Source organism: Quercus robur, chromosome 11, assembly GCF_932294415.1.
Source record: "Quercus robur chromosome 11, dhQueRobu3.1, whole genome shotgun sequence".
NCBI classification, from domain to species: Eukaryota; Viridiplantae; Streptophyta; class Magnoliopsida; order Fagales; family Fagaceae; genus Quercus; species Quercus robur.
The window spans coordinates 43,514,620-43,530,465 of NC_065544.1; the positions used below are offsets into that span (position 1 = coordinate 43,514,620).

The following is a 15,846-nucleotide window of genomic DNA, read 5'->3' on the forward strand; positions in this document are numbered from 1 at the left end:
TTCTGATACCATTCCCTTTCACCTCCTAATTCAACAATGACGCATCTCAGTTATCAATTACCAATTCATATTCTTCTTGGAATCAAACAATGTAATTTAACTATTTAACTAGGGGCAGATAGAAAGAAGGCTTGTGAGTTCAGTTGTACATATCTTCCTCCTCACTTGCTGAAAATAATAAAAAGTGAGTGGAAGTTTCCAATATAAGAAGAAAAGAAAACTTAAAAAATTAATATAATTGAAACCAAGCACACACTTATTTAACTTTTTTAGTAGTGTCCCAAGATACCTTCAAACGAAAATGGATCTATCACCATAAACAGAATTAGTAATATTATTCAGTCTCACTTGTATAGAGAATCTAGATTCAAATTCCCTCATTTGTTGGAAAGGAAAAAGAATTAAAAAAAAAAAAAAAAAAAAAAACTGAGTTGAAGTCTTAAATACATGTATAAAAATAAATAAATAAAGCCTAAGAAATTAATATAATATAATTGAACCTCAACATAAAAACTTAAAATTTTTTGATTAAGTAGTGTCCCAAAGACCTTCCTCCAAACCCAAATGGATATATCACCAATTTCTTCTTCTTTTTTTGAGCAAATTTATCACCATAAACATAATAAATTATTGGAAGGATTTTTTTTAAATAAAAAAATTTATTTTTAAAAAGGGCAGTTTAGGCATAACAAGCTAGGGTGATTAGGAAAATGAAGAAGAGACAATCACATAAGCATAAGACCATTGACCCCTCAGGCCTCAGCCCCCACCAAAGCATAGCACAGCAAATTAAGAATCTTTTTCTCAATTAGGTGGATAGACATGGAGCTTACATCCATCCCTCATCCGCAACTGTTGAATCATCTTTGCCAATTTTTGAGAGGGATATGAAACTTCCACATCCCGCAAGGCAGTCAAGCACCATAGTTCCTTGGGGGGCATTATATGAAAGTCACAACGCTTGATGACCAAGCGTTGAAGGCTTGGCATTGCACCTTTCTCCATAGTCCATTGTAAAACATCTCCTTTTTCAATTTTCAAGACTTCGAGTTGATGAAAACTACTTTCATTGCAATCAAGGGTGAACTGGAACCGGACATCCATGACACCTCGTACCTTGAGTATTCGAAGGTTGGTAAGGCTACCCAACACTCCCAAGCCCGCTGGAGATAAGCTTGCACAAAGTAAGGTTATCTTTGTGAGGGTCAAGTAGAATGAAATTGGACTTGAAACCTCGAAAAGATCAAAGTAAATCTTCAAAGTTTGTAGATGACACAAGGGATGGAGACTTGACAAAAGCTTTGACTCCAATGCTCTTGAAGAATACAATGCTAATTTTCTTACATTAGGAAATCTGCCCTTGGCAAAGAGATTCTCAATGTCTTGATTTACAGCTATACCAGTAAGGACTTGAATATTAGGCAATGCTGCGTCATTGTCAGTAATAGGTAGAGATGTTCGCCCATCCAGGTACAAATATCTCAATTTTTGTAACTTCCATATCCCCCTGGGCAAGCGTCGTATTATAGAATTTCTCATGTCCAGTGTCTCTAGATTGCAAAGTTTGCATATGGAATCTGGAATGACACGAAGCTCACCAGATTTAATGCTCAAGTACCTCAAAAGGATCAGGTTTTCAATCCTGTTGGGGATTAAGCAACAAATGCCCATATTACTGAGCTCTACCACCCGAACCAATTTGTTACTTTTGCAAATCCATTCCAAGTAGCAATTATCAGGAGGACTCTCGAGCTCGACAACACCCCCAAAGCCTATTATAGAACGACTATTTGAAGGCTTACAAGGGCTGGAAGAAATATATGGCTGGTTGGCATAGTGGATGGAAATTCTACGAGAGATGCTTTTGGCTGAAAGGTTAACATCTGAATGAACCTCAAGAAACTTCTCTTCAGTACTCTTCAATATACAAAGGTCTCGTAGAAGATCATGGATACGACATGTTTTGACTCCTCCATCTAGCCTTTTCGTTGCCACTTGAATCAAGCTTCAATCAATGAGTTCCTCCAAGTAGTCTTCAGCAACATCCTCCATATTTCTGCTCCCAATTTGCCGTATGAATCCCTCGGCTATCCAAAGTCGGAATAGTTGCCTCACCGGTATCTCAAAGTCTTCTGGGTATATGCCAAAATATAGAAAGAAAGGTTTCAAGCACTGGGGTAAGTGGTTGTAGCTTAGAGCCAATATGTCTATGCAACTTGATCTATCCTCAGTCAAATACGAATTCACATGGCCAGCATATTTTGACCATGTTCGGTGTGTTTTCTCCTTATTCGCCAATAGACCCCCCAATACCACAATAGCAAGTGGTAAACCATGGCAAGTTTTGACAATTTTTCTACCTACTGTTTCAAGTTTTGGAGGACATGTAGCACCCCGAAACACCTTCTTAGAGAAGAGTTCCCAACTATTATCTTCTTTAAGAAAAGGGAGTTCATAAGGGGGAATAGGAGGAATACTATTAAAACTACTTGCATGTAATGCTACTTCTTTTATTCGGCTAGTGATCAATATTCTACTTCCATTCAAGTTATCACAAAAGACAGTACTTATCTCATTCCATAGTTCAGTTTTCCAGATGTCGTCCATGACAATTAGGTACCTCTTGTCTTTCAAGCATTCGAACAGCCCACTTTTCAATTCATTATCATTCAAATCTTGCCATCCATCCCCATTCTTTTTGTAAATACCTTTCACAAAACGCGACCACAATTTATTCAATTTTTGGTCTTGTGAAATTTTCGTTATATGGTCTTGTATTTGGTCCTCTGCATTCTTCAGCATCAAGACTTCAAACAATGTCTTTTTGCATTCTTCATCACTCATTTCCTCGATAACTTTCAAGTCTTCGATTAGTGTCCCTTTCAATTTATCCTTATTCGAGCTATACATAGCTTCCAAACCATGGAATAATTCGTCTTTCAATTCTGCTTTCAAGATAAATTTTTTCAGTTTTGGCCTTGGAGTCGCACCCTTCAAAATTTCAACCAACAACTCTCTGATTCTATATTCTTGGGAGACATAAACCCAAACACGGACATCAAAGTAATTCTTGACATCATTGTTGTTGTAGATCTTCCTAGCAAGGGTGGTTTTTCCTAAGCCACCCATGCCAATGATTGAGACAACATTACGTTGCAAACTCCCTTCAATAAGGTGCTTCATCAATGCCTTTGTGTCATAATTGAAGCCCACCACGTCATCTTCCTCTACATATCTCCTGCGTCTGTGCAGTATCTCCTCCACTTCTGCATCTCCTCTAGATGATTCAGCTATTTCTATGCCATACTTGCTCCGATTGTCATAGATTTCCTTGATGACAGTCTTGATGCTCTCTATCTTGTTTGCAACCTCGTGAAGCGCTATAGCTCGGTCAAAGCAATGGATTACCTTCCTCAGCTTGCTTCTTCTTCTGTGCTTTGTCACAGTCACAATGAATGTATCGATAACGTCCTCAGCCTCATAGGCTACGTCCCTGATTTGGCTTACTACCTGCTTCACCAACTCATTGCCATGTCGTTTCCCTTTAGTATTTTGGAGGAAGACGTTGATCAGAGACAGCTCATTCTGAAGTAACCTGACTTGATTCTCCACTCCACCAAGCAGTTTTGATTCTTGGGCGAGCAACTGAGTCAGGTTCTGCAACAGGAAAGTAACAACACTGTCTGCCATCTCTGTTGGGAACGGGAATGTCCGGAAGGAAAGTGTTTTGCTTTAAAGTTGGAAATGAAGTGAGGGAAGGTTCCCAATCGTTTTCCTTTTCCAACGCCTAAAGTCACTTCTTACCTGGAAAGTTTAGGGTGCAAACAGCAATATTCATGTCCTGATCAGTTCATGGAAAGTTTTAGGGTGCAAGCAGCAATATGCATGCAAACAACAATGCTTATGTTCTGTAATGGTACATACTTCCACAGCTTACAACTTGCTACATGACAAAGTGTGATAAAAATTGTGTACTTTATTGTTGTCCTACCCGCACCACCACCACCACTTACGATGACAAACTGTAATAAAAATTATGTAATTTTTTTGTGGTCCTAAAATTATTCTCAACTAGATAATTTTCCGTGCGATGCATGGATATTTTGCAAATTCATTTGAAATAATTTTTTTTTATCTTTTTTAAGACCTATTATAATACTCATTTATAAATATGTTTTACTACAATATTGTTGAATGCTTTGAAACTCAATTTTCTTAAATCATATTTTATATAATAAAAAACTGTCATAGAATTAGTTTCTGATTATTGAGTGGAATTTCTCTACTAATCTAAAATTTCTAAAGTTGGAACATTTAAGTTATTCGACATTTGTAAATGACTAACATATTATATTATTTGTAGACTTTATTTTTTAAATTGATCAAATGAATTTGAAATTTGAAATTTATAAATCTAAATTCAAAGCCTTAAATACTTTCATACCCTAAAATTACAAAAATTCAAGCAACCTCAAATACTTCCTCAACTACTCTATTTTCACAACCAAATACCGAGCCCCAAATCTCAAATACTCATTTCATTATCTCAACAAAAGGAAATCATTTGTAAGTATTGGCATATGGAGAATGTGATAAAATAAAGAAATAATGGTTAAAACATTTCCATTTATCAAAGATTTAATTGCCTTTAGCAAAGATTCCACATTAAAAATTAAAAAAAAAATTTAAAAAAAGCACAAAATACACTCTAAAATCATCAATAACTTTTACTTTTATTATCGTGGCTCATATCGATATTGTAATAAATAGCAGTAAAAAACTACAAAGAAACTTATAAATTATAAGTTCTAAAACATAATATAAAATAAAAAAAAATAAAAAAAAAAAACTAATCTCATCAATAATCAATTAGTAGGTTTCTTTCTATTTCTCTTTAGTTCTAAAACAAAATACATTTATGGCTTTCTAACACCAAACACCCAAAAATCCAAAGCCAATTACAGCCTTTACAGAACCCATGACAACTTCTTACCTCAATATCAAAACTACAATTTGTCGACATTCAATAAAAGAAGCAAGCCTCTTCCTTGGTTATAGCCAATACATATACGTTAGGATTATATAGGATGACAAAGTTGGAGCTAGGTAGGTGTCATTCACCATTTTTTGTTAGGATGTATTTGAAATGAGATAGCATGAAGGGTTGTAGGCTATATATAAAGGAGTAGAACTGCAAGAGGTTTGTCTTGAAACATTGAACCCAAAAAAAAAACAAATAATCATACAAAAGAATCCTTATTCTTTAATGAGAAAAGTCTTGAAACATTGAATTAAAGAAACAAAAAGTCCCTATTTTTTTGTTCTTATCTTGTGGCTTAAGAATATTTCAATTTTCTTTACAAAGAGTGATCTCATCAATAATCAATTAGAAGGTTTCTTTCTATTTCTCTTTAGTTCTAAAACAAAATACATTTATGTCTTTCTAACACCAAACACCCAAAAATCCAAAGCCAATTACAGCCTTTATAGAACCCACAACTTCTTACCTTAATATCAAAACTACAATTTGTCGACATCCAATAAAAGAAGCAAACCCTTTTCCTTGGTTATAGCCAATACATATAGGTTAAGATTATATAGGATGACAAAGTTGGAGCTAGGTATGTGTCACTGAAAGGTTGAAGATAAATGACACCATTCTTTGTCAGGATGTATTTGAAATGAGATGGCATGAAGGGTTCTAGACTATATATAAAGGAGTAGAAGTGCAAGAGGTTTGTCATGAAACATTGAACCAAAGAAAACAAAGAGTCATACAAAAAATCCTTATTCTTTAATGAGAAAAGTCTTGAAACATTGAATCAAAGAAACAAAAAGTCCCTATTTTTTTTTTTTTCTTATCTTGTGGCTTAAGAGTATTTCAATTTTCTTTTCAAGAGCGCGCCACATGGCAGAATCTCATGCTCTCCCGCATGAGATCTTTGGTTTTGTATATACTAGAAAATTTGATATAATTACTTTTTATTGGAATATTATTGAATTAATATAATATAGAATGTATATTTTTAGAAAGTCAATATGTGTTATTTGAAATTGTGTTTCAAATTATAACATATGAAAAAATCCCACAATATATTTCCCTTTAAATTCATAAATTACATGATTACTTGCATTATATGGTAAAATAAGACCAACACATCCATCATGGCATTGTAAAGTCATCTAAATATAATCATACAAAACCTCCGTTTTGCTGATCTTGTCTCATAAACCAAAAGTACCATCTATACAGCTGATAAGATCTTTAAAAGGTAACATATGATAAAGAATTCTAGTAGACTGCCCTCAACATTGAGACCAAGATATTTTTTTTTCCTAGAGAGTGTACATGTTCAACCAAGAGGAATTAATCAAGAAATATTTAATCACTGTCAACCATGTGAGTGTTCTCTTTAATTTTCCTGGTTTCTCACTTTTTAGAATGAAGATGACATTGGCATATACAAACTACAACAATTGTAAAGTAGTTATGCAAAACTGTTTGATACATTATTGTTCAAAACTTTGTACATATAAATTCAACCTCTTGTTCCATGTGTTGTACATAGTTATGGAATCTCAAAGTTTATTCTCCATTTAGGTTTGCATTACAAATACCAATGACTTAATCATTGAAACCAACACTATTGAGAAGCTTATGCGGTGCAGTGCTTTAGCTGGTGCTAGATGTTGTAATAGAAGTTATGCAATATCAAAACTTGCAAAGAGACTAAAATGGGAAATGAAAAACAAAAATATTAATTCAAAAATGTTAAATGAAATAAGCATTGCATATATGAAATGTTGAAGTAAATAATGGGATACTACAAAAGATGTCATTACTGGTAGGCTATCACTTGAAGTCTTGAGCCCCCCAAAATTAATCTAAGGGGCTAGATATAAGGATAATTGGAATAATAATAAGTGACAACAAAAATCCGTAAGCTTCAATAACTGATTAAGCTTGATTGTTTCCAACAACAAAACATTTGTAAATTAGTTTAAAAGGAACATTGGTTACTACAAATCAATTTTTTTGGTTCTTTTGATGTTGGCAATTGTCCCCTTGTTGTATTTTTTTTTTTTTTTTTTTTTGCTTTTTTCCTTCAATAAAATCTTGCAATTCATCAAAATAAATAAATAAATAAATTACTTTTATAGTTTGGTCATTTTTTTTGTTTGGTCATTTTTTATTTTTATAATTAGAAACTTTTATAGTTTTTTAGCTTTTCAAGTCATGTCTATAAAATTATACAAAAAGTGTAAAATATAGTTTTACAACTATCGAACATTTCAAACCCACATCAAGCATCTTATTTCTACTACTAACAAAGCAGGTCTTTTACCCCTTTAATCTTATTCCTGCAATTACTTGCTATTGTGTATTTAAAACAAAAAGAGACTTCCAATTAAAAAAATACTGGAGCTAAGCCAAACCCTACAAAGAGAGAGTGCATATGCAAATGTGACCAATAGAAACAAAAATATTAAAATCAAAACCCTCACTGTAAGGAGCTATAATTCATGCAATATGTAGATGGCATTTATGGACGTAAACTTAAGAAAATTCTCCCAACCGTTACATGCCACAAAAACATTTGAAGCTCAAAAGAGAATAGGTTGCCCAAGCTTAGAAATAGTGTTCAAAAGTATTCTCCCCATTGATTACCTGCTACCACACGTTTAAGAGAAATTTCATCAAGTATACGTCACACATCAATAACCAAAAAAAAATTTATTGACATTCCACATGGGATAAAAAAACGAATGGGTGACAATTAAAATGTATTTATTGACAAAAAGGAGAAAAATAATTGACAAAAAATCAGGTCTAAAGATTGATCTCTTTTTCAATTTGTCTCTTTTGCTTTTGCACTATCTAGTTCTCTGGTCTTCTCAATAGATTAAATTAGATGTAGAAAGGAGGAACTGAGAGCATGAGATAGAAATTAGGAGAGACAAATTGGTTACCTGGTTGATTGAAGAAGGGCAAAAAAGACTGTAGCATTACCAAGTCCGATGGTGTTTCGGCAGCTTCTATAGAAGTGGAGAACAGGCAACTGCAATATATAAAGAAAATAAATCAATAAAGAGAGAATAGGAGTTGAGATCAAAGAATTGAAGTAGTGCTGAATCGAGGTTAAAATGGATTTAATATGGTGGTGGAAAAGTGGGGTGATGTTATCCCTTTGATTGATGGAGAGAGAGACCAAGGAGGACGGTTAATTGAGAATTGGAATAGTTGGCCGGTGGGGTTTAATGGAGTAAATGGGGAAGATAAGTGGGTTGCACTTAGTCATTATGGAAATGATTCTACATATTCTATCCAAAAAAAAAAACAACGAGGAAGTTGAAAAATAGGAAAACATTCAATGGATAGTTGGGTTTTTCTTTTTCCTTTTTTCTTTTTTAATTTTTTTAAAGAAGGTTTGAATAATAGGAGGAGAGAATAATTTAATGCAACAAAGTCGTGAGAATATACAAAGTCATGAGAATATGTAAAGTCATGATATATTTTAAAGTTATGAGAATATGTAGCAAAGCAAAAGAATTAAAACCATTTAGAATGTGTAAAGTCATGAAAATATGTACAGTCATCATTTATTTTGCATTCTTTTAAAAAAGGTTATAAATTAACAAAAAATGAAAAATAAAAAAAATAAAAAGATGACATGGATGATGACGTGACTCAACTGGAGTATAGCAACAATAAATACTACACTTCAGTTTTTAGTAATACTAGTGTTTAACCCGTGCAATGCACAGGATCGTTTAACATATTAACGAACTTTGCATCCAACATAAACTTAGTTATCATACTTCTACTACATATGTTCAAACTTAAATAACGTAGTATATTTAAGCATATAGTGTCCAATATCACCTAAAATTTTAAAAAATTAGTTTCTTCAAATCACTCGTGTACCTCCCTGCTATGAGAGACTCAAAAAAAAAAAAAGAGTCTAACTTTAAGCAATTAAAACTTACATGACAATTTCAAATAGCAAATCTACTATTCCTAGGAACCACAATGAATCACACCGAACTAAAACTTGCAAGACAATTTCAAATACAAAATCTACCATTCCTAGGAACCACAATGAATTAAACCATGAGACTAGAGAATTTTACAACCAAAAAGTTTAAAAGAGAAAAATAAAAATGGCTGAAACAGAAAGTTAGAAAAATATTAGTCAAATAAAAAAAATTATAATGGTAATGAAAAAAAAAAAAAATTGCACTATAAAAAATATTAATAATTTTTAACTTTAACCTTACAAATAGTAATAAAAATTTTGATTAATCAAATGTATTATACTATCTACAAAGGAAAAAAAAGAAGAAAGATGACTCATTTCACATCTCTTGTAAATTCCAAATGCTTATTAAACCTGCATGATTTCAATATAGAAATCCAAATGTTCAAACGTTCTACACATTCATTTTGTCACATTTTTAACCCACGGTACTAACAAAAACAGAAAATACTTGACATAGAATTTCATAAATTTAAAAGATCACAAAAATGATACATATAGAATTTCATAGACATGATAGAGTGTGTTATCCTTCGGATTAATACATATAGGTTGAAACAAAGACACATTTTTAACCCTAACCAACATTTCTTGTGATTTTAGTCAACTGTATAACTACCACATACCATTTGTCAATATTTATCTATAAGTTGATTTGGCTGAAAATACAAAACCATAATATTAGTTAGAATGCCACAAAGATGTAATATTAGCCCAACAAAGATGTAATGGTTTATAGGATATTAGCACCATGATTTAAGTCATTGGTTTTTCAGATACAATCTGATAGTAAAAACATAAAATAAACTTAGAACAAACAATTATCAATAGAAATCTACCAAGAAAGCTACTAAATATGTTTTTCTTTTTTAGTGAGTAACTAAAATATAATATAGGTTCTGCTAATGATAAAATTCCTTGTAATTCTTAAAATACCATTTGTTGGAGTAATATCAACACATAAAATACTTCCAGGACTTATAAAATTGATTCAAACTCAAGATGATTTTTGCAATTTCTATGACACCTATAACAACTATTATTTTGTCTACCCTTTAATTTTTCATTCTCTTTTTCTTTCTTTGACTTTCCTTTATTTCTCTTTATTTTTTTTTTTTTCATCTTTTGATTTTGGAAATTTTTGACTTTATTAATAATCAAAGACATGAAATTTGTGACCTAGGAATAAAATCATATAACCAATTGCTGCACAAAATAAAACTGGCAACGTCATCTTCATCTAACACATATATTAGGTAATTTTAATACAATGCTTTATTATGTTAATAATGAAAATCTATACAATGCTAACAAAAGAATTATAAAAAAGATAAAGATAAAGATAGAGATAATTTAGTAGAAAACAAACCCGAAAGAAAAAGGACTTAAAGCAATATCACAGTCAGAGTAAATCTTTTCCTTTCACTCGTGGCTCAATTAACTTGAAATTTCATGGAATCAAATAGCTAAGCATAGTGATAAGTTACTGAATTACATGCTCTTTCAAAGGATAATGCCATCATTGCCCAACATTTTCATTAATCTTTGACCAATATCATAGTAAAAGTTAGTCTCTCTCTCCCACCCTCTAATTTCATAGTGATTATAAAATTAAGAAAACAATTATAATATATGAAGTACATTACTAATTACATTAAAAAAAAAAAAAAAAAAAAAAAAAAAAAAAAAAAAGGAAAATATAAAACAAACTGATACAAAGACGGAGGAAAAAGAAGGCAATGATTTGAAATATTATTGACCATGGCCAATGTAGATAGTGAACTCTTTACGTAGTCAGGTAATGTAAGTAATTTAGGGAGAATTATACACATCATTTATTAAACTTAAAACCATGAACAATACAAAAGGAATTTTCGAATAACATTAGAATTTTATCAAAAATTTTGCAAGCGTGTTACTAAAATGTAGTTACCATTACCATTAGAGCAATATTTCTAACATAGAGACCATCAAATTATATACAGTTGGGTTGATATTTGGGTAGGAAATGCCAGAGAAGTTCTTGGAGGATTGTTGCTTATTCATCTGAAATTGTGGTGCAATACTATCTGCAATAAATAAACACATCATCACATCGTTATGACAAAAATCTATGTACATGTTATGTAATATTACCAATTGCATCATATTTGGTTGATAATTTATTCTATCCACCATGCTGATATCTTCTAGCATTCATCCTTGAAAACTTTTGTTCATATTCATTTTCATAAATGAAAAAATCAATACAATCATCACATGTTAAGGTCTAAAAGAGATTTCATCAAACGTGTGAAATGTAATAAAAATGAATATATAGAATACCAAAATTTACATATATTAAACAGTGCAAATATACCAAAACATATATTGCAGGATTCAAGTATTTATATTAGCTTACCAATGAAAGCCATTGTTGCCCATTTCATTGTCGAATAACCCCATCATTAAAATTTGAGTTTGACGGTGGCGGGATGCTGGCCAAATGGTGGCAGCGACCTTCAGATTTATCTCTCTCTTTCTCTGCAAGGCCAAAAAACTTGCTAACCCTCGGATTTCTCTCTCTCTTTAACAAATGTTCTAGAAGGCATAATAAAAAAAAAAAAATTAAAAATTATATTCTAAGCCAAGAATCAACATTTGTTCAATGAAAGATCAGACAAAAATGTACAATAGAGTTTGAAATCATGGGATAAGTTGTATTTATAGGACAATAATTATTTTATTTTTGGAGGATTTGAAAGTCACAAAATGGTTTAGATTGTAAGAGATGCTATTGGTTCTTGACCAAAGAGAACGACTCTGTTCAATTTCTAAAGAGGCTGATTTTGGGTTTTCTTTTTCCTCCGACTGTTGGTTCAGAATGGAATGTGCAAACTGTAAGAAAGTGGCTGAACTGATGAGTTTATCCTTCAGGTGGCAGAAAATTGCTAAATTACACAACAGGAAGAGTATATGAAAGAGGAAAATTAAGAACGCTATGCTAACCTTGTGAATATGAAATTGCAAAGAAGAAACGGAACAAAGTGGAATAGCAAATGTCAGTTTAGAGTGAATATTGAGAGAGGAAGGGAAGGTTTTTTTTTTTTTTTTGGGTCTTGAACAAATGGGTTTATCGTTTGGTTTTGAGTTTTTCATAGGTGTAACTTTTCTAATTAAACTCTATACGTGGCAGATTTTTAAGTGGTGAGTTTTCCTACATGTCGCAATGGCCTTAATTGCAAGGAAATGTTTAAACCCTCCTATCATTGGCCTTCTTAACCAAAATTCCCAAAAAAGAAACAGTACTCAAGGCAGTTTCATACCCTTAAACACTTCTACCTTCTACATAACATTGATTTTTTTTTTTTTTTTGGCTACTAACCATGGTGCTCAAAAACTACAACATGGCCGTACAAATGAACTGCAAGCAGTAGGAAGGGACAATCAAAAATTTAAAAATAGTTGATTTCTAAGGACCATGCTATCAACAACTTATCAAGGGAAACTCATAACAAAATGAATTGCATGGTTAACATTGGGAATAAGGCCCAAATCAAACTCTAACCTTGGTCCCATAGGCCATAAATTCAATCGTGCAGGCTATACTCTGTAATTATTGAATCAGCACATATAGCTGATTACGTACATACTTTCAGATCAATCCTCACGTGCCCCAATTATACAAATATAAATAACCATATATCTTAGGCTACAAACTTAAGTGGACCAATGCAACTTGTACAAAACTTGAACTTAAAGCCATTCTTAGGACCTAACAGTTGTGATTCAACAACATATAATTAATAAACACCAGAAAACTAATCTTCATGCTGATCATGGCAGCACACACTAAAAAATGGCATAAAAAAATTTTAAAATAAGATCAGTGTGAAAAGGTATTTAATAGAAGTAATAGAAGTCCAAAAACAAATAGGAAAAATTACAAAGCGTCTCATATAAGAAAGGTGAAGAAGAAATAAAACCTGTGTTAGTGAAAGATTGCTTTAAAGAGAGTGAAGAGGTACTCTGTCAACTCCAAATCTCCAACCAATCACGGGGAAATTACATCCTTTGATGGAAAAATCATGTCAATGATAGATGAACAAGAAAAAAAAATCTAATAAAAGCATCATATATAGGGGGAAAAAAACAAATCAAGCATGAAAAAAGAGTAAGAAAGCAAAAAACCTAGAGAACATTAATAGAACAAATCTAAAGGTCTAAAGCCTTATTCACAATTGTCTTTGCCAATGATCGTAATCATTGCCCATTACCTTATCATTCCACAATTGCCACATTACAATGAAATTTTCAATGTCATACATATAAAGTCAATATATATTCCAATCCAATTGCCCACCAAAAGCCAAACACAAACAGAGAAACCAAGATATTGAATCAGAAATCTAACAAAAAAGCAAAAGACACTATCCAATATTGATTCAGTTTGCTATCTATGATGATTGCAAAATTACCCCCAAAAAAAAATTATCCAAATTTCCAAACCAAAACCAAAGCTAAGCACCAAAATACCTTTATCAAAACCATATTTAACCCAAATGCCTCAATCAAAACCCTATAATCAACACAATAAGAAATAGAGAAAGCAAAAATGTAAAGGAAACATTAATGAAAGACATTTCAATTAAAAAAAAACACAGAATACATTAGAAAGCAAATAGAAAGCCAAAGGTTATAAATGCCAAGGAAAAACATACAAAGAAAGAGCATTACCACATCAATTAACTATGCAGTTGAAGTAATAGTATTTGAATAGGAAAAGCAACCGCGGGAAACAATGAACTGGGAATTGCATAAACTACTGGCAGAAACAATATTTGATTAAAAATACAAATTTAAAAAAAAATAAATTAAAAAAATAAATAAATAAAATAAAACACATTATGCTAACCTTGGGTATACATGGCTAAAGTATATTCAAATTAAATATAAGTAAAGAAACTTAGAAACATCTAGTAGAAGTCCTATAAACGAATAGAAAAGAGAATAGAATAACTCATACAAGAAATGCGTAAAAGAATAAGTAACTATTTAGTGACAGATTGTTGTAGAGAGAGAAGCGGCCGACAAAGAAAATATGGTTGGCAGCATAGTATACATATTGTAAAATTAATCACATAACAGCCTAACCATACACCAAATCTAATCCAATAACCTTAATCAAAATCAAATCTAACCCAAATGCCTAAAAAGAATCTATAGTACCAAACACCCAAACATAAATCATAATTATGGCATAATTTTAAAAAGAATAAAGAAAACCTTTACCGGTAATAGTTCCGGCTGCACTACGGTGGTGGCTGCCCAGACTTAACCCTAAATCAAAATCAATTCGATTGAAATTACCAAGCATAAATAATATTTAAATGATATAATTTTAAAACAAAACAAAAACCCTTACCGGTAAAGGTTTCGACGAAGTGACAGAACGGTAGGAAAAATAGTGAAGCGGTTTGCTTAATCGGCCAAATGAGAAGTTTGGATCTTTATCCTTATCTGGCGGTGGATTTCTCACAACCCACAAAAATCTTTGATCGCTGTTTTCTAAACCCGTTCCAAGCTTTCGAAACATAGAAACACAACGCTTCGGCTCGGTTGTGAGATTAGTCAATTCAAAAACTCGTACTCTTCTCCATCTTGAATGGTGTCTAACGTTTTGGGTTTTAGTTTTTAAAGCGTGCAATTTTTGATCTCTCGATCTCTCTCTCCTTCTCCGTTCTCTGTATCGTAGGTTTTATTTGGGAGTATTGCAAGCCCTTATAATTGGATTTTAACCGGTTAGTTTTCCTTTTATACCCTTCTAAACAGTGTTGTAGTGTTGCCCGCATTTGGATTCAGTGAGCGTTTGGGCAGGGCTGAAAGTTGCCCTGCGTTTTCATGCCTTTTTTTTTTTTTTTTTACAAAAAATACTATTCATTTACTGTTCACATACTGTTCATATACTGTTCATGAATCCACAACACTATTCACACGTTTAAAAATTATTTTGCTACGGTGTTTTCAGTTTTAGCAACAATAAGCTCAATCCAAACGGACCCTCAGAAGAATCCTGCGTCCACGTTTCCTAGTGTTGCGTTTTCCTTTGTTTTTTTTTTTTTTTTTTTTTTTGCCCGCATTTGTTGACTTTGGGAGACAAAATGTATTGTTATAAACAGTGTATGTACTATTTATGTACTGTACATATACTGTTTACGTATTAAAAAATATTAAAAATGGATCCCACGATACTATTTATACATTTAAAAATTATTTTGCTACAGTGTTTTCAGTTTCAGTAACAATAAGTTCAATCCAAACGGACTCATAATGTATACCTCCTTAATTACAGGAAAAAACTTATGCTATTATATATAGTATATGATACAATATGATATAGATATAAACTAGCATTTAACCTGTGCAATGCGCGGAAACATTGTACACATTTAAAATATCATCAACTTGACATAACAATACAATAAAATACATCAAAATTAATCCAGATAATGTAGTACATCCATTCATTTTATAGAACAATTAAATTGTACTAATTGAGATACAAAATTTAAAGAAAAAGAATTTAGTTTAAAAGTAAATTAATTTTAAATTTAAAAAATTAAAAACAATCGTCATAAACAACGTAAACAATGATCTTAGCATTGTTTGCAAACTTGTGGAAAAGGGGTATTTGATCCAAACCTAATCCACAGCGTATATTGTGAGTTCTTGGTTCATGATAGGCAATATCAGCATGCAAATCTACAAAATCACCTCCACAAAAACAGAAAATGAGAGAGTTTAAAATGAATGATTACGTAGTAATCAT

The 15,846-nt window shown here is 32.0% G+C and overlaps 2 protein-coding genes and 1 long non-coding RNA gene across 5 annotated transcripts in view; 1 reads left to right on the forward strand and 2 right to left on the reverse strand.

Annotated features, from left to right (window-relative positions):
- Window positions 1–15,846, forward strand: part of LOC126707217 (4-hydroxy-3-methylbut-2-enyl diphosphate reductase, chloroplastic-like) — a 102,467-nt gene that overhangs the window by 43,236 nt on the left and 43,385 nt on the right. The window lies entirely within an intron of this gene.
- Window positions 504–11,581, reverse strand: LOC126707221 (putative disease resistance protein At1g58400). Its single transcript, XM_050406813.1, has 4 exons — window positions 11,440–11,581; window positions 10,978–11,107; window positions 7,972–8,060; window positions 504–3,804 (listed from the first exon to the last, which is right to left on the reverse strand). The coding sequence occupies exon 4, from the start codon at window positions 3,688–3,690 to the stop codon at window positions 2,008–2,010; it is 1,683 nt and encodes a 560-aa protein (XP_050262770.1). The 5' UTR covers window positions 3,691–3,804; window positions 7,972–8,060; window positions 10,978–11,107; window positions 11,440–11,581; the 3' UTR covers window positions 504–2,007.
- On the reverse strand, window positions 11,670–14,807 carry LOC126707230 (uncharacterized). The gene is made up of 3 exons (XR_007648869.1): window positions 14,443–14,807; window positions 14,310–14,357; window positions 11,670–13,089 (listed from the first exon to the last, which is right to left on the reverse strand). It is a non-coding gene; the product is annotated as an uncharacterized LOC126707230 (long non-coding RNA).

Coding starts and splice junctions, on each gene's coding strand:
- LOC126707221 (XM_050406813.1), bottom strand. CDS start 3,690: ATGGCAGACAGTGTTGTTACTTTCCTGTTGCAGAACCTGACTCAGTTG.